The following is a 19,440-nucleotide window of genomic DNA, read 5'->3' as shown; positions in this document are numbered from 1 at the left end:
CACAAAATAATCTGAAACAACTAAAACGTTGTTGCCTTGCTATGTGGTCGTCTTAAGTATCTCTTTATGTAGTGTGGTCTCTCGTTGTGATGTGCATTTTGTCCAATATTTATATATTTTTTTATCCCAGCCACCGTCCCAGCAGGAGGCCTTTTGCCTTTTGGTAGGCCGTCATTGTAAATAAGAATTTGTTCTTAACTGACTTGCCTAGTTAAATAAAGGTTACATAAAAAAATGTCATAAAACAAACTGCTAATCTATCCTACAAGTTTGTAGAGTCACAAGCTTTGATCATTGCGTGCTTGGAATATGGGGCCAAATACAACATTTGAACTACTTTATTTTTAAGTATGTTTAGGGGTGTAAAAAATGTTGACCCCTACCTTTGAGAGAAAGTATTACTTGTTAAACAAAATCTTTCTCTAAGCAATTGTATTAGTATAAAATAATTTCACACTTTTTTTGCATAGAATATAGCTCAGTATGAGTTATTTATTTTATAGAGTTATTATTACAGACCCCACTGTATGTGTAAAGAATTTATTACAATTATCAACTGAGAATACACAAGCTCTCACACACATGTAATGGTTAACACACTCAAGGAATGAGACAACCAAAACCTTTCAGCTGTGAGATATGTTTGAAGGGCTTCAGCTCCATCAGTTCTCTAAAAACACATGGATGAATTCACACAGGAAAAACATATACATTTGTTTCACATGCGGAAAAACTTCTCCATAAAGCTACTTCTGAATATCACCAGAAATTACACACTGGAGTGAAGCCCAATGTTTAGGACTGTTGTGGAAAGAGACTTATTACAAATTAATCTCTTAAAATACATGAGCTGATCAATACAGGTGAGAAAACCACACAAGCGGAGTGGCTGTGGGAGACTTTCAACTCATCAATGATCTCAAAAGGCGAGTCCATGAGAGAAGCCTTTCAGCTGTGATGTCAGCGGGAAAAGATTCAGCCAAGCCATTCATGTCGCAGCCAACATGCAAGTGCACACAGGAGTCAGACCATACTCATGCAAGAAATGTGGAAAAGGCTTTTAGGATTAAAGACACTTAAAAAATTGGGGGGGATTTTTTTTTTCTTTTTTTTTCTTTCTTTTTTTTCCAACTGGCAGTAGCTACCGTTATCATCTGACCGCTCTTTTAGAGGTAAGAAATAAGAGAGTACATGCCAACCTGAATAACATGGACATCTAATAACTGTTCTCCAGTTTGAATACTGACAAATTGTTGTTTTTAGATTTTATTTCCCAAATTATTCAATACATCTTGGCTTGTAAATTATTTATACTCTGATGATCACATTGCTGATATTCACCTTAGTTCTAATAGCCCATATTTACAACAGTTGTAATCTTTGTTTATAGTATTTTGGGTAGTTCAACTGGGCAAATAATTACCCATTTGGTTGTTTGGCCTTATGGAATGCTTTAGGTACAGGGGAGGATTGATAAATACCATTTATGCAGGGTGTAAACTAGTAGAGTGATAAGACATTTTAAAAACAGTGATTTAAAAAATAAAGTTGACTATTCATTTAAAAAAAAAATGTGTTTGACAAAAGTAAAAAAAAAAAAAAAAAATCAGCAATAACACAGTGATACTGTTACTATATTGCATTTTTGTGTCTTTGTTGTAGTAGTCCTTTCTTATTGAGTGTATCTGTGACTTTTCTTTTCAGACTGCAGAATAGAGGTCGTCTCCTCTCCAGAGTGTTGCCTCTTCTGGTGACGTTTTCTGTCGTTAATTTGGGAGAAGCTTTGTCCACAGTCTGAACAGTGGTACGGTTTCTCTCCAGTGTGACTTCTCATGTGTATTGTAAGAGAGTTCTTTTGGAAAAATCTTTTTCCACAGCAGGAGCACTGGAAAGGTCTCTCTTTATTATGCACCCGTCTCACATGAGTCATCACGTCACATGAACGAGAAAAAGTATTTCCACATTCTGAGCAAGGATAGGCTGCTCTTTCTCCAGAGAGTTTGAACTTGTGTGCTTGCTTGTGACACTTAAATGTTTTTTCAAGAGCAAAACTCTTCCCACAATCAGTGCAGTGGTATGGTTTCTCGCCAGTGTGCATTCGCTGGTGCCTTTCCAACTGTTGCATATTTGTAAAACCCTCCCCGCAGTCAGTGCAAAGGTATAGTACACTTCCAGTGTGTGTTCTTTGATGTCTTTCAAACTTTGCCTTGTTCAGGAAACACTTTCCACAGTCAGAACAGTGGAATGCAAGGTCTCCAGTATGTACTGGAAGGTGTGATCTTAGTTTTGCCATGTCAGGAAATCTTTTATCACACCTTGAACAGTGGTAAGGTTTCTTTCCTGCATGAGTGTCTTGTGGAAGGTATGCATTTTCTCCAGCATGTACATACATGTGTGTTTTTAGATCTTCTGGTTTGGAGAAAAGTTCCTCACAAACATTGCAATGGAAGTATTTCCCTTTCATATGCTTCCGCTGGTGGTGTCTTTTCAAATGATACGATTGAGAATAACTTTTGTCACAGTCAGGGCATTGGTGAGCCTTCACTCCTGTATGTGTTAGCTGGTGTGACTTAAGACGATCTAATCGACCGAAACCTCTGTCGCAATCAGGGCAGTGGTAAGGCTTCTCTCCAGTATGCGTTCGTTGGTGTCTTTTAAGATCCCCCACTTGTCGAAAGCTCTTCCCACAGTCGGAGCACTGGTTTATTTCGGAGCAGTGGTAAGGCTTCTTACCTGTATGAGTTTCTTGCTGAAGGTATGCCTTTTCTCCAGCATGTACATGCATGTGTGTTTTTAGATCTTTAGGTCTGGAGAAAAGTTCCTCACAATGATTGCAGTGGAAGTATTTCTCTTTCATATGCTTCCGCTGGTGGTGTCTTTTCAAATGATAAGATTGAGAATAACTTTTGTCACAATCAGGGCATTGGTGAGCCTTCACTCCTGTATGTGTTAGTTGGTGTGACTTAAGACGATCTAATCGAGCAAAACTTTGTTCACAATCAGGGCAGTGGTGAGGCTTCTCTCCTGTATGTGTTCGCTGGTGTCTTATAAGATCCCTCACTTTTCTAAAGCTCTTACTGCAGTCGGAGCAGTAGTGAGGCTTCTCTCCTCCAGGATTGAAACCCTCAATCCACTCATCAGTGCCACCAGTATCTTGGGGCTCCTCTCCATTCTCCTGCGTTGTTTGGGGTTGTTGTGGTCTTTCTGAGTTTCGATTCTTCTCCGATTGGCACTGGGTATTGGCTGGGCATTGATGTTTGCTATGTGAAAGCACACTGTCTACATTTGCTGCACTGCTGGCAGCTTTGAAGTTATTCTCTGGCAGGTCCTGTTCCTTTTCCAAAAGTTCAGTTTGACGAATGCATGTGACAGCTTCATCCAGTGTTATTTCTGGGTCCATTTGTAATTGCTCGGACAGTCTTTTGTCACGTAAGCCCATGACTAGTCTGTCTCTTATCATCTCACTGAGCAGAGCTCCATAACCGCAATGTTGTGACAAACAATGAAGTGCAGAGATAAAATCATCAGCTGTCTCTCCTGCTTCTTGTTGTCTTTGGTTGAATTTTGTTCGTTCTAATATTACATTCCTCCTAACTGCCAAATGTCCATCTTGTTGTTCATTATTAGAACTGTGGAAGTGTTCCCGCTCAATCAGGTTGTCATCTTGCAGGTCTTCTGAGGTGTCCATGTCCTCTGCCTGGAAATACATTTAAAATAGCATAATTACTATTAGGCCTATAGTCACTGTTCTCTAAAACAACATTTTGTAATAGGCTATATTATCTATGTTTCATTATGGCTAAAGTCCAAATTGGAATATATAGCATATACAATAAATAGCTAAACAAATGACTTATGTCTATACATCTTTAGAGTAGAAGCTAGGGCTAATCATTTGAAATAGCTAGCAGTATCAACATGATAATGCTGATTTGTTGTTTGTCATTGGGCTTAGAGATCACCATGATATAGCATATTGATTGCATTGGCTTGTGATCTAGGCTAGAGAAGGTTCATTGACAGTAGTAGTAGTGGACCTTTCTATGTAAAAAGCCCATTGATCACTAGCATATGAGGTGTCAAATGAAAGTTAAGAGCCTATAGTTCAGAAATTAAGGCATATCAAATGTTCAACCATTTTCCATCCAAAAAATTAGGAATAAGGAAAGGCTTTGATTTTTGGTGTTGGATTCTAGCTTGAAATATACTTATTACCATACTAGAATGTATTTATTACTTTACACGTATAAGACATTTATATGTTGGGAGTCAATGAAGTGTGAATAGGAACGTTGTGTATGGAAAGTTACAGTGTGAAAAGGGGAAGTGCAGAAAGTTCATATTCAGAAAGTTAATATTCTGTTCAAACTTGTTGCTGAATATGAATATTCCTGAGCAAGGAGGCAAAGACAAACAGTCTTGTTTCAGTTCCTGATAAGGCAGGCCAGTTGCTTTGGAACTAGGACCATGGGGGATGTGGAACTCCACTCGAGATAAGGTCAACAGTTGAAGAGAGAAGACACTGGCTGGGAAGGGGGCCACAGGGGCCCACCCCAAAGACCACCTGATTACAGTCCTATCTCACATACACACACTTCCCCACCCATGAGGATCATAGAATTAGGCAGGCAATGCCAATACCAGTAAGAGCCTACTGTGTTTCTGCCTAAAATAGAAAAATTGTTTATCTTAGACATGCAAGGAGATGACTTGCCTAGTCGGAAGGTATACATAGAAGGTATACATATATGCTTGTGTGACCTGTATGTTGCGTCTGCAGCTAAAGCACCCAGAGGGTGGAATAAACTTGGTTTGAGCTTTTTCTAGTCATCCATTTGAGTTTCAGAATTTAACAGTTGATGTTGCTAGTGATTCACCGCGATTTACAGTCGAACTGGAGAGTCCGATTCAGTGGAGCAGGAGCCGACACCAACAACAAGGTAGGCACAGTTCCTACACCTGTTTCCACTCATTCTGACATCTTGTGGAGATGAGAGTCGTAGGCTGAACACATATTATAGGATACGGGCCTAGGAAACCTTTCTTCAGTAGTCCCATTGTGTTACGAACAGTCATAGGGGTAGGGTATGTTCTGCGAGGATAGGTCCAGAGTGGAGTTGGGTCCCTGCGAGATCCGTGGGCGACCCCACGGTGAAGGGTAGATTTCGTGTAGGATAGGTCCCGGGTGGGGTTGGTTCCCTGAGAGATCCGTAAGTGGGACGAAAGTCCCAGGGGGGGTGAAAGCCCCAGCCGTGGTGGCCATAAAGTGTGTGTATGGATAAATTGTCATTCTTGTATACTAGTACAGTAAGATGTAGAGAAGTAGTCCATGTAGGAGGAGAAAAGCACGAAGTGCACACGGTGGAGAATAGCAGATATCTGTGCTTAAAGATGAAACATTGTCAGTGAGTGGGAATGTGGATGGTGATAGAAGGTTGCCTGTAAATTCTGGAGGGCGGCTCCCTCCATGGTGAGTCATCCACAATAGTCTGTGGTGAATTGGACATACAACACAGTGTCATCCAGCACCAAAACTGTTAGGACGAGTGACAAATAATTAAGTGCCTACACTGTTACTACTCTCCGGGGGAGTGGGCATCACTGCCTTGGGAAAGTCAGTAATAGAAGTTGGGTTTTAGAACCGTGGGTACAGAAATCTAAACACCGTTGGGGGTGGCGCGGAGCCAATAATACCTGATATGGTGTCCGGAGGCCAGGAGACTCCCGGAGCAGGAGGGGCGGAAAGGGAGAATGTTACCAAAGCATTAGAAGAGTTGAAAAAGGCATACTAACAGCACCAAGAATCAAATAAGTGGTGAGGAAAGTTAGCCAAAAATCAGGCAAAACTGGTACACATCCCGTCGATGGACAGTTTAAATCCAGCCAAGAGTGTATGGATGCCATCGTATTGTGGAACACTGACATCAAAGAACGGTTCAGACCACAATACACAGGTATCCTAACCATGGCACGTTATCAGCAGAGGATAAAAATGGAAAAAAGGTCAAAAATAAAAACCTGCCAGGTAAAATGGAGCAATAAAAAAAAACTAGGCATATCCGAAGGGCGGGTGCACAGATTAGATGAACAGAAGCAGGAATTGGCTAATGCGTTAGAATAGAGTAAAAAAATATAAAAATAAATATCAGGAATTGGAGGGAGCCCTTGAGGATAGACAAAAGCAAATTAAACAAGTCATGGTTTCGCTTCAATAGTATCAACATACTTGTATATGCCATTGCCACTCCTCCACCGTTCGCCGCAGGCTACAAAGTGAAACAGGTACATCTAGTGTGCCACCGTTATACCCCTCTCTTAAAAGGGGAAAAATAGCGGTATGGGTTGCAAGACGCGGAGGACGGGCACATTACGAGCCCGGACATAGTAGTCCTGGATAGTGGATCAGCATGATCCGGGTAATCATAGAGATGTGTGTCCAGTACGAACGCATGCGACCTCGGGTTAAGTATTATACGAGACAAATATTACCAGGGAAGGATAATCCTATCCCAGCTGACGCGCAGCCCCAAGTACAGATCCAAATTCAGCATCACCATCAGCCACTGAGCGTGAGCCAAATGCGTAGTATTATGAAAGAAGCACCAGACCCAGTAAAGGAGGGACACGAATGTATCAGTTTCTGGGGGAAACAGGGTAGAATGAGTGACCGAGCGTCCACGAATGACAAAACTGAGGGATTCTTAACAGCAGTTAGGAATATTTTGTTATATAAAGTACCAGTCAAAAGTTGACACACCACTATTATTCTACAATGTAGCAAATAGGGGAAAAAATGTTAAAAAAATAAACTGTAATGAGTAGGTGTCCAAACTTTTGACTGGTACTGTATATCTGGCCTCTGCAGTCAATTGTGGTTCAACAAGATAACGGTTTCTATGTGGAAGGAGATGTAGGAGGCTACGTCAAACACAGCTTCCTAGTAGATACAGGCGCTCAAATATCACTGATTCCTCACGATGAGAAATTAGCTAAATTTGCGACGGGGGGGAAAAAGTAGCACATTCAGCGGGGTAACAGGCGGAATCGAAAGCGATACAACTATTACCCATGTCCTATATCATAGCATCAGTAACAATACCATGCTAATTTTACATGGCGACGGGTGTGGAACCAATGTTGGGGTTGGATAATCTCTGCGAAAAGCTAGGGGAGTGGATTCTCAAAAGATACCAAATTAAAATTGGTACAGACGGTGAAAGCAGAGCAATAGTTGTTTCAGGATCATCCCCTATTAGATTTCGGTCTGATTGAAGGCTGCAAGCCTGTTGTGGTGGAGGTACATCCACTGCCACCGATAAAGCAATATCCTATTAAACCGGAGGCTGAGAAATCGGTGGCAATATTACTAGAGCCAGGCATAGCCGTCATTGTAAATAAGAATTTGTCCTTAACTGACTTGCCTAGTTAGCTAAGAAATAGAGGTACGAGGACCAGCCAGATGCAACAGCCCTTTATTTCCAGTAAAGAAAGGACTAAAATTGCATTTTAAAGTGAGTTTTCACAGCATAAACAAACATGCAGTGAAAATCACAAGTAGTAGCAGATTTGGCAGACCTTTTGGCATCCATTCCCTCAGACTCAGAATGGTACATCGTAGTGCAGAATCGTAGTGCTGGGTGATATGGCCAAAATACCATGGCACTTTAGAAACTTGACGGTATTGGATGGTATTTTATGTTTTTGATTAATAAAAGTGCTAAACTTGCTTTATGAGTAGTACGTGACCTTAGGATGGCAACACATAAATTCTAAATGATTTCAATGGGTCTTTCTCCATTCAGGTTGTTTTACTGTTCAATTCAACATCAACCTAAAATAATTTCCTGCATTTCCATAAATTTCTGCATTTCCTGCACTCATGTGAGATCATTTCCACACTGCCACGATATGGGCAAAAATACTAGGCCTTATTTTTAACCAAATGTTGCAATTGCGATTTAGATAAACACTTGGGTGAACTTTTGGAATCAGAACATTTATTATAATTATATAGTTAAAATATAAATTATAGTGGGCACTTTGAATACAGTGTTGTTTGACATGACAACGAATGAAAATGCCATGGGCGAGTTCTTGTGACAGGGTAGGAACCAAAGTGATGTTCCGTGTTTGCTTGGGGACCCTATAATCTTTGGCTACATTAAAATCTTTATTCATATAGCCAACATATTCATGCTTTGCCTATTCCTCTTTGATTTATAAGATAATGTTGCATAAACAACATGCTGATTTAGGCCTCCACCAGCACTGGTAACAGGCTGTATTAGCTAGCTACGGTTGCTCTGACTCAGTACTTTATTAGCTAGTTAGCCAGCTAACTAGAGATTAGCATTAGTGGCTGACACGATTTAGCTTAACTTGCTAAGAAAATACTAACTAGCTGTTTGCAGATGTAAGAAACACAAACTGATATTGTAATTATAGACCTCTTGTGGATTTATATTAAGATCAGTGGAAGCAACATTGTTGTCATCAACATTGTTGCATGTGTTGCATTGACCATGCAGACTGAACGAAAGTGTATTGTGTTCAAGCAACAACAAATGTTCTCCTTGAGTAACAGGGTGGGACTAGGTCTGGGTGGAAAGCAGCATGGAGAGAGAGAGAGCGGAGAGGGATGAATCAAGTAGTGGAGTAAACTATAAAAATGGACACGGTGTATCAAATTTAACAAACCAAAACGTTCAAATACCGTTATAGAAGGTAAAGTAAAAACCCAAATCGATCTGTGCATCAATACTGGTATATAGTAAAATACGGTATACCGCCCAGCCCTAGTACAACGTGCTTGACATGAAAAACTGATTTTGGTCAGTGCAGTTGGCTGTGTAGGAGTCACGACACTGGTCCGGATTTTGATGTCAGAGGGAGCAGTTTATGTGGGCAAGGGCACCAATGGGATTTACAAACAGCCCAACTTTGTAACACACAGCAACAACAACAAAAAATCAAAAAAAAAAAATAGTGTACATTTGAGGGTTCCGTCTGGTACTGTACATAGATTTGTTGTTGGCGTAAAAAGACAAAGAAACTCATATGCAAGACCTTACAACAATAGTAAACTGTTTGGCAGAGCAAGGTCACAAAGCATCATATAAGAAAGCCCAATTGGCAAAACAGGAGGTAACATATCTGGGGGTTTCGATTTCAAAAGGCACAAAGCACATTACACGCGATCGAGTAGAGACAATGAATTCTCTGGACCGACCAAACACTCATAGCACACTCAGGAAAACACTAGGGCTTTTCAATTTTGTGAGACATTTTATTCCGTCATATTCTAAATTCAAAAAGGCATTCGCACATCTGAGCTCTCCTTTTTGTAGATGCATGGTAACAGTTGAATAAAATTTGAAAAAAGAAGAAACCCGCACACTGCTCTTGATAGTATCACTGCTCTTTAACCTGTCTGGGAACCCCTCGCCAACAGCCAATGAAATTGCAGGCCGCCAAATTCAAATCAACAGAAATCTCATAATTTAAATTTCTCAAACATACAAGTATTAGACACCATTTTAAAGATAAACTTCTCGTTAATCCAACCACAGTGTCCGATTTCAAAAAAGCTTTTCGGCGAAAGCAGAACATATCATTATGTTAGGTCAGCAACTAGTCACAGAAAGCATACAGCGATTTTCCAACTAAAGAGAGGAGTCACAAAAAGCAGAAATAGAGATAAAATGAATCACTAACCTCTGATATTCTTCATCAGATGACACTCCCGGGACAACATGTTACACAATACATGTATGTTTTGTGCGATCAAGTTCATATTTATATCCAAAAACCTCAGTTTGCATTTGGCTTTGCCTCCAAAACATCCCGTGAATTTGCAGAGCCACATCAATTTACAGAAATACTCATAATAAACATTGATAAAAGATACAAGTGTTATTCACAGAATTAAAGATATACTTCTCCTTAATGCAACCCCTGTGTCAAATTTCAAAAAAACTTTACGGAAAAAGCAAACCATGCAATAATCTGAGTATGGCGCTCAGACAACAAATCAAGCCAAACAGATATCCGCCATGTTGGAGTCAATAGAAGTCAGAAATAGCATTATAAATATTCACTTACCTTTGATGATCTTCATCAGAATGCACTCCCCAGGAATCCCAGTTCCATAATAAATGTTTGATTTGTTCGATAAAGTTAATCTTTATGTTCAAATACCTCCTTTTTGTTTGCGCATTTAGCCCAGTAATCCAAATTCATGACACACGATCACTAGGTGCAGACGAAAAGTGAAAAAGTTCCGTTACAGTCCGTAGAAACATGTCAAACGAAGTATAGAATCAATCTTTAGGATGTTTTTAACATAAATCTTCAATAATGTTCCAACCGGAGAATTCCTTTGTCTTCAGAAATGCAATGGAACTCAAGCTAACTCTCACGTGAACGCGCATAGTCAGCTCATGGCACTCTGGGAGAGACCTTACTCAATCCCCTCTCATTCGCCCCCACTTCACAGTAGAAGCATCAAACAAGGTTCTAAAGTGTGTTGACATCTAGTGGAAGCCTTAGGAAGTGCAATATGACCCCATAGACACTGTGTATTCGATAAGCCAAGAGTCGAAAAACTACAAACCTCAGATTCCCCACTTCCTGGTTGGATTTTTCTCAGGTTTTCGCCTGCCATATGAGTTCTGTTATACTCACAGACATCATTCAAACAGTTTTAGAAACTTCAGAATGTTTACTGTCCAAATCTACTCATAATATGCATATATTAGCAACTGGGACTGAGTAGCCGGCAGTTTCCTTTGGGCACGCTTTTCATCCAAACATGAAAATGCTGTCCCTTATCCCAAACAGGTTAACCTCTCTGGCGCAGGCGTTCCACTAGCGACCCACCTCGACAACATCCGGTGAAATTGCAAAGCGCCAAATTCAAAATACAGATGTATCTTTTTATGAATGTTTATTATGAATATAAGTGTTATACATCGGCTTAAAGATGAACTTCTTGTTAATCCAGCCGCTGTGTCAGATTTCAAAAAGGCTTAACGGCGAAAGCATACCATGCGATTATCTGATGACAGTGCCCCGCTTACGAAAGCATTTTCAAGCCAAGTAGAGGAGTCACGAAAGTCAGAAAGCGATAAAATTAAATACCTACTTTTTATGAGCTTCCTCTGGTTGCAGTCACAAGAGTCCCTGTTACACAATAAATGTTAGTTTTGTTCGATAAAGTTCCTCTTTATGTCCCACAAACTCTGTTTTGTTGGCACGTTTTGTTCAGTAATCCACTGGCTCAATGGCGGTCACAACATGCAGATGAATACATCCTAATAGTACCGGTAAAGTTCGTCGAAACATGTCAAACGATGTTTATAATTAATCCTCAGGTTGTCTGCTGTCTAAATAATCGATAATTTCAACCAAACAATAGCGTATTCAATAGAAAGGAAAAAGAACGAAGGTCGCGCAATCGGTCACACACACAAAGGAGCTCTGCTTCATTCTAGTCCACTGGAAGAATGCTCTCATTCTTCCTAATTTTTCAGAAAACAAGCCTGAAACAATGTCTAAAGACTATTGACATCTAGTGAAAGCCATAGGAACTGCAATCTGGGTCCTAACCAATTAGATACTCTATAGGCATTCAATTGAAAACTACACACATCAAAAATATCCCACTTCCTGGATGGATTTTCCTCAGGGTTTCACCTGCCATATCAGTTCTGTTACACCCACAGAGAGATTGCCCCGGTGATCACTCTGGAGAGCCCTGCGGTTGTGGGCGGTGGTGTCAGGAAAACAACCTCTCACTCAACGTCAACAAAACAAAGGAGATGATCGTGGACTTCAGGAAAGAGCGGAGGGAGCACCCCCCCTATCCACATTGACGGGACAGTAGTGGAGAAGGTGGAAAGTTATAAGTTCCTAGGCGTACACATCACGGACAAACTGAAATGGTCCACCCACACAGAGTGTGGTGAAGAAGGCGCAACATCGCCTCTTCAACCTCAGGAGGCTGAAGAAATTTGACTTGTCACCTAAATCCCACAAACTTTTACAGATGCACAAATGAGAGCATCCTGTCGGGCTGTATCAGCGCCTAGTACGGCAACTGCACCGCCCATAACCGCAGGGCTCTCCAGAGGGATCTCCGGGGTAAAATGACCTGCCTCCAGGACACCTACAGCACCCAATGTCACAGCAAGGCCCAAAAGATAAATCACAGCCTACAACCACCCGGGCTACTGCCTGTTCACCCCGCTACCATCCAGAAGGCGAGGTCAGAACAGGTGCATCAAAGCTGTGCCCGAGAGACTGAAAAACAGCTTCTATCTCAAGGCCATCAGACTGTTAAACAGCCATCACTAACAGAGAGGCTGCTGCCTATATAGACTTGAAATCATTGGCCACTCTAACAAATGGATCACTAGTCACTTTATTAATGCCACTTTAATAATGATGTTTACATATCTTGCATTACTCATCCCATATGTATATACTGTATTCTATACCATCTTGCCTATGCCGCTCAGTCATTGCACATCCATATATTTATGTACATATTCTTATTCCATCCCTTTACTTACATTTGTGTGTATTAGGTGGTTGTTGTGGAATTGTTAGATTACTTGTTGATATTGCTACACTGCACAAGCATTTCACTACACTCGAAATAACATCTGCTAACCATGTGTATGTGACCAATAACATTTGATTTGACTTTGATTTGGGAATTGCCATCGCGTAAGAATAGGTTATATTCACCAGTGATGCCCTAAAGGAGTGAAGTGGTCAGGGAAGTTTTAGACACCAGCAGACCACGAGGAATTAATATGGGAACCAAACTATTCTCATGGTCAAGCGTCAGGGGGAAGAGGTATATGAATAGATGAAGGCATACTTATAAACTTGTTTAGGGGCTGAACTAGTGACAGAGATAGAATTTAATCAGCGCAAATGATATGATGGGGGAGTCACGGGTCAGGTGTCAGGACCGATATCAGTGCATTCTATGGAGTCCCCAAAAACCAAGGCATTAATGTTATTGGGAAAGAATAATTGAATGTGACAATGGCAAAGATCTGCATGGCTCATAGATGAAGTTAGTAGGTAATAAAGTCTCTGGGGAATGATACCACTCCTCTTTGTGTAGTGGTACAGGGGAGAGCTCACAGTAAAGGAAAGACAACTAACTGAGCACAATATTGAGACTACTATGAGGATAAGTTGAATGTCATGCATACCAGGACCATTTGTATTTATTATGGGGTCCAGCAAAATTAAGTGTGTTATGCCATTTTAAAAACATTACATTCACAACAGATTTCATAACACATTAAGTGTGTGCCCTCAGGCCACTACTCTAAAATACAAAATACATGTGCACATGTGTGTATAGCGCTCATGTTATCGTGTGTGTGTGTGTGTGTGTATAGCGCTCATGTTATCGTGTGTGTGTGTGTGTGTGTGTGTGTGTGTGTGTGTGTGTGTGTGTGTGTGTATGCGCCTGTGTTCATCTCTCTTCACATGGTGGTACAGGGGTTCGTCCTTTAAAAGTTGCAGCGTACTGCAGCAAAGCTTGCGTGGTGCCACATAATACTATGGCACGTTATTTAAGTGCCAACCACTGGTACCATTATTACTAGTTAGTACTAGTTTGACCACCATCTTTGAGAAGCATTTGATAGTCTTCAATAGTGGCTTTACTAGAGAATACAATTGAAAAAAAATGTAAGTATATGGGAGTGATTTTAAGAAATTTTGCTGAAATCAGTTGATTAATACCCTCTGGGTTTCCGTTAGGATGGAACGGAAAATATGGCGCTGTACAACGTGATGGTCGGGAGTAGGCTACAGTACTGGGCTATTTAGCTAAAGAATCCCTGTGTTGTGCGGGCACGCGGGAGACCGGGGTTCAATTCCCCGACGGGGAGGAAGGAGTAGGCTGTCCTTGTAAATAATAATTTGTTCTTAACTTCTTGTTAATCCAGCCAAGGTGTCAGATTTCAAAAAGGCTTTACGGCATAAGCATACCATGCGATTATCTGAGGACAGCACCCCATCAAACAAACACATGACAATCATATTTCAACCCGCCAGGCGCGACACAAAACTCAGAAATAATGATTTAATTCATGCCTTACCTTTGAAGATCTTCTTCTGTTGGCACTCCAACATGTCCCATAAACATCACAAATGGTCCTTTTGTTCGATAATGTTCTTTTTTATATCCATAAAAACTCAGTTAAGCTGGCGCGCATCAATCAATAATCCACTCAGTTTCCCTCCGTCAAAATGCATACAAAATGAATCCCATAAACTTTAACGAAAAAGTAAAACAACGTTTATAATAAATCCTTAGGTATCCTAATACGCAAATAAACAATACAATTTCAGACGGAGAATCGTTATTGTATTTACCGGAGATAAACAACAAAGAACACGCTTTCCTCCACGTGCTTGGAATCACTAAAGCCAAAATGGGAGACACCTAGAAAAACTCAAATTTCTAGGTCATTTTTCTAAAAACCAGCCTGAAACTTATTCTAAAGACTGTTGACATCTAGTGGAAGCCCTAGGAACTGCAATTTGTGAGGACTTGGGCTTATAATTCAAGTTCAAGGCATTGAAACAGTGGAAAGCTGAAAAAAAAAATGGGGGATGGTTTGTACTCAGGGTTCGCCTGCCATATTAGTTCTGTTATACTCACAGACATGATTTTAACAGTTTTAGAACACACTCAAAAGTTTCTATCTAAATCTACCAATTATATGCATATCCTAGCTTCTGGGCCTGAGAAACAGGCAGTTTACTTTGGGCACGCTTTTCATCTGGACGTGAAAATACTGCCCCCTATCCCAAAAAAGTTAAAAGAGTATTTTCCAGAAAGCAACAATTTGTTTACCTTCATTAGACAACTTTGTTCCAATATTTCTGTAATTCAGTTGATACAGCTGGAGAACTGCAAGGCCATCCCATTTTGCTCCACTTGGGAACCATGACCAATAAACGTTCACATGCTAATAACAGGGTTAATAATATCTGTGAGAATATCCGAGGGTCTTTTATATCATTCTAAATTAATAATCGCTTTGTTTAAAAAATTTGATTTGAGATTATTTTGTTTTCAAATAATGTAAAATTAGTTAGAAAAAGGCTATTCTTGAACATGGGGTGAGACATTGTTACTCATTTTTAAATAAAGCCAGTTTGTTATTTAGAATGATTTATTTATGTTTTTTAGAGGGAGAAAAACCAAAAACCTTCAGTCATCTCATGGGTCTCCCAGTTGAGGCCGGCACGGGTATTGAACCAACATCTGTAGCAACACAGCTTGCACTGCTATGCAGTGTCTTAGACCGTTGCGCCACTCAGGTATTGTACAACATGACCGGTCGGGAGTGCCCTACAGTACTACAGTATGAGCAAAATAATCCTAACAAAATAAAAACCTTAGTGTAACAACAGTTTTAGTCGTGCACAATTATCAGTTTCTATTTAGGTTTATGTCACCCATGCATTGTCAGACACAGTAGGACCCAAAAGCATAATCAGTGCTCTAACTCCCCCTTGCGCTGGTCTGGAGCAATGAAGTGGTGATGCAGGGTACCGTACTAAACCACAAATTACCACAAAGTACCGCAGCATAATCACAAAACTTTTAGTGGAGCAACCACTGTAGTAGCAGGGATAATGTTGTCATTTCAGACGCTATTATCAACTTTTAGTGAGGGTTTCATCGAGGAAGGCACATTTTTGAAGACTAGCCACAGATCCCTGCATACAGGAAGCCACCTCACAAGAAGGGAAGTTATCTGTGTTAGTAGCAACGCATCTCCTGCAGGGTGTGATTAAGAAACATGTCACTCAGAGTTTTGTACAGTTGGACACTCTCCCAACACCACTTATCTTTCCACCATTCCAAACAGCCAGGCATGGGAACACCTCCTGTAAACCTGTAGCCTGAGGGGAATGTCTGGGTACAAGCATGAGGAGGTGTATAAAGCCTTCATTTTTGTAGTCCCAAGCAGAACAGTTTCCCGAAGGTATAGGCCCAGGCTATGGGAGAGTGGGAAACGTCATTTACATTTACATTTTAGTCATTTAGCAGACGCTCTTATCCAGAGCGACTTACAGTAGAGTGCATACATTTTATTACATTTTACATACTGAGACAAGGATATCCCTACCGGCCAAACCCTCCCTAACCCGGACGACGCTATGCCAATTGTGCGTCGCCCCACGGACCTCCCGGTTGCGGCCGGCTGCGACAGAGCCTGGGCGCGAACCCAGAGACTCTGGTGGCGCAGCTAGCACTGTGATGCAGTGCCCTAGACCACTGCGCCACCCGACCACTGCGCCACCCGTCATGTAATCTAACGTCGGTTTTTGCCATATATGATTATGCATAGCTTAAAGCATTACTAATGCAGCTCATTGTGTGTTTTCTTTTCAGGTCTTTTGCCATCACTCTCAAAGGAAGCCAAAGGAAGAAGAGAAATCAAAACCTCCAATAGGAGGGGTAGTGGCAGATAGGGGGGAAGTAAGAGTGTGATTAGAATTTTGAGGCCAGGGCCTTATGCCATGGAATCAGATTATATAACCAGAGGCCATAAATCTGAGGTGTGAACATATAAAACAAATGTGGGAATAAGAATGTTTTATTTGATGTTCATTTATAAGTAATGTCAACGTTTATATAAAATGTTAAACAGTATGGAGATACTATTCAAAAAGGAGAGACTGTTGGATTCGAACTTGGATTCGAATATGTTGGGAGTCAATGAAGTGTGAATAGGAACGTTGTGTATGGAAAGTTACAGTGTGAAAAGGGGAAGTGCAGAAAGTTCATATTCAGAAAGTTAATATTCTGTTCAAACTTGTTGCTGAATATGAATATTCCTGAGCAAGGAGGCAAAGACAAACAGTCTTGTTTCAGTTCCTGATAAGGCAGGCCAGTTGCTTTGGAACTAGGACCATGGGGGATGTGGAACTCCACTCGAGATAAGATCAACAGTTGAAGAGAGAAGACACTGGCTGGGAGGGGGGCCACGGGGGCCCACCCCAAAGACCACCTGATTACAGTCCTATCTCACATACACACACTTCCACACCCATGAGGATCATAGGCAAGCCATGACAATACCAGTAAGAGGAATCTACTGTGTTTCTGCCTAACAGAGAAGGATTGTTTATCTTACGACATGCAAGGAGATGACTTGCCTAGGTGGAAGGTATAAATATATGCTTGTGTGACCTGTATGTTGCGTCTGCAGCTAAAGCACCCAGAGAGTGGAATAAACTTGGTTTGAGCTTTTTCTAGTTGTCCATTTTAGTTTCTACTCTGTTTGTTCAGACACTGGTCAAACAGATGGAAAAGGGGTCTTAGAAAACATCTAGCAGAAAGTCATCAAATGTATTAGAAATCCATAAAAACACAATCATGTGTAAAGACACTTGCCAACTAATATCAACATTTAAATGTAGTTTTGCAGAAATGATTTGCCTTCTGTAAATGCAAGTAAGTCTGTCACCAAAAACCCACATATCTTTAAGATATTTTCTAAGCTCACAGAAGTAAAGCTAGACCTACTTTCTCTTTCTGTCAGGTAGTTGTCAAAGCAAGATTGTGAAGTCTGGACAACCCCTCCCTCTCCCTGTCTCTCTCTCCAGATAATGTTAACTACCCCTGCACTTACTGACACCTACAGATTAGACTCCTCTCTTTCCATTTACTGTAATCAGCATCCTCACCCACTGAGCACCAACCAACCCTGGACGTTGAAAAGAAGCTGAGATTTGGTCAGTCCAAATCTGAACTAATCAGATGTCTGTTTCACAGGTTTGGACAGTACAGTAAAATAAAAGTAGGGCAGAGTATAGTCCGGTACAATAGAGTACTGCACAGTAGAGTTTAGTACACTAAAGTTCAGTATAATTTACTGTGTACTCTCCTGAACTATACTGTACTCTACACTACCATGCTGTACTTTAATGTCCAAACTTGTGAAACATAGATGTTTATGATAGGTACAGATTTGGTCTGGTCCAGATCAACCAAAGGTGGTCTTGTTTGGGGAAGGAACTCAGAAGAATAGCCAGTGTGTAGAATACCCAAACATGCAAAGGAAGACATTACATTTTTCTACCTTTTGTGTACTCAGGATGCATCAACATGAAGAGAATGACATTCATAATTATGGATTTCTGTATAGTACAGATCAGGGACCCATGATGTCATTCTGTTACCATCATTATGTTACTGGGTGTTAATCCAATTCACTTACTGTAGTTCAATAAGCGGAATATATATATACTGTATATATATATATATATATATATGTGTATGTATTGGAGAACGTGGTCACAAACTGATGGAGATTATACTGTCATTCTGTTAACAAACGTTATCTGTAGTGTTCCGAGTAAATGTGTTTTTGTAAAATCTTCAGTGGAAATTGTTAAAAGTAGTTATTGAGCAAAGAGTTGTATGGTTTGTTTAACTTTGCAATCGATGGTTTTTGTTTGGCATACTTTTGAAGTGAAAAATTGGAGTCTCAGCGTCATTATGTTACCTTTGAATTGCCCGGCTCCTCTTCATCTCGGGTCTCCTGCATTGTTTGGGGCAGTCCTGCGTTCTCAAGTTCCGCCATTTTCGATGGTGTGTTTTGTATCCCAACAGAAGGGTTGCGGGTAAAACCAGAGGCTGCAAACCAACCAAGTCTGCTGTTCTATTCTATACACAATATTTTTGTCTGCTTTTGCAGGTAGCAAATTGAAGCTTTTGGTTAGATTTGATTCAAAGTGGGAGAAAAAAATTCTCACACGACCGTTGTTGTGCTGTTGCACGTCTATCCACTGTCTGGTATTCCTCTCTCACGTCAGAACGTGTTACCGTTAAAAAAGAACAAGAAAACGCAGCAAGCCTAACTACCGACTGAGAACAAAGTGTCGTAAAATGCTTGCATATGTTTCACTTTACGTCTGAATGCAGAGTATTGATTTTCTAAAACCAGATGCGAAACATCGCGAGACTTCCAAGAAAGCTTGTGAAGCAAACGAGGCTGACATGGCCGGGGTTTGTTGGGTTTAGAGAAGTCAATGAGAGACGGTGTTGATATTAGCTTGTACATTTTGGTGAGGCAAACCCCCCAAACCACTACACAACACAAAGCAATACATTCATTGCATTATAACGGTGACAAAAGGTGCCCACAAACTGTGAGGGCCTACATAAATCTGTCCCAACAGCAGAGCTTTCTTTTCAGCACCATGGAGTGAATCATTACCACCACTACACCAGCCTATCAGCGGAGCCTTGTCTGACAGCGAAACAGTTCATTCAGCCTCATTTGCCACCTTTTTAAAAAACATTGCTGATATAATTTGTTCTTAACTGACTTGCCTAGTTAAATAATTGTAAAATATATATACACTGCTCAAAAAAATAAAGGG

The 19,440-nt window shown here is 40.7% G+C and overlaps 1 protein-coding gene across 1 annotated transcript; it reads right to left on the bottom strand.

Annotated features, from left to right (window-relative positions):
- Nucleotides 1-478: 478 nt before the first annotated feature.
- On the bottom strand, nucleotides 479-18,990 carry LOC129859718 (zinc finger protein 271-like). Its single transcript, XM_055929817.1, has 2 exons — nucleotides 18,561-18,990; nucleotides 479-3,697 (listed from the first exon to the last, which is right to left on the bottom strand). Exons 1-2 carry the CDS (start codon nucleotides 18,636-18,638, stop codon nucleotides 1,673-1,675), a joined length of 2,103 nt encoding a protein of 700 aa, XP_055785792.1. The 5' UTR covers nucleotides 18,639-18,990; the 3' UTR covers nucleotides 479-1,672.
- Between the last annotated feature and the right edge of the window lie 450 nt (nucleotides 18,991-19,440).

This window comes from Salvelinus fontinalis, chromosome 7, assembly GCF_029448725.1.
Source record: "Salvelinus fontinalis isolate EN_2023a chromosome 7, ASM2944872v1, whole genome shotgun sequence".
Lineage (NCBI taxonomy): Eukaryota > Metazoa > Chordata > Actinopteri > Salmoniformes > Salmonidae > Salvelinus > Salvelinus fontinalis.
Note: the sequence above shows the minus strand (reverse complement) of the source record. Positions and strands in the feature narration are given on the sequence as shown.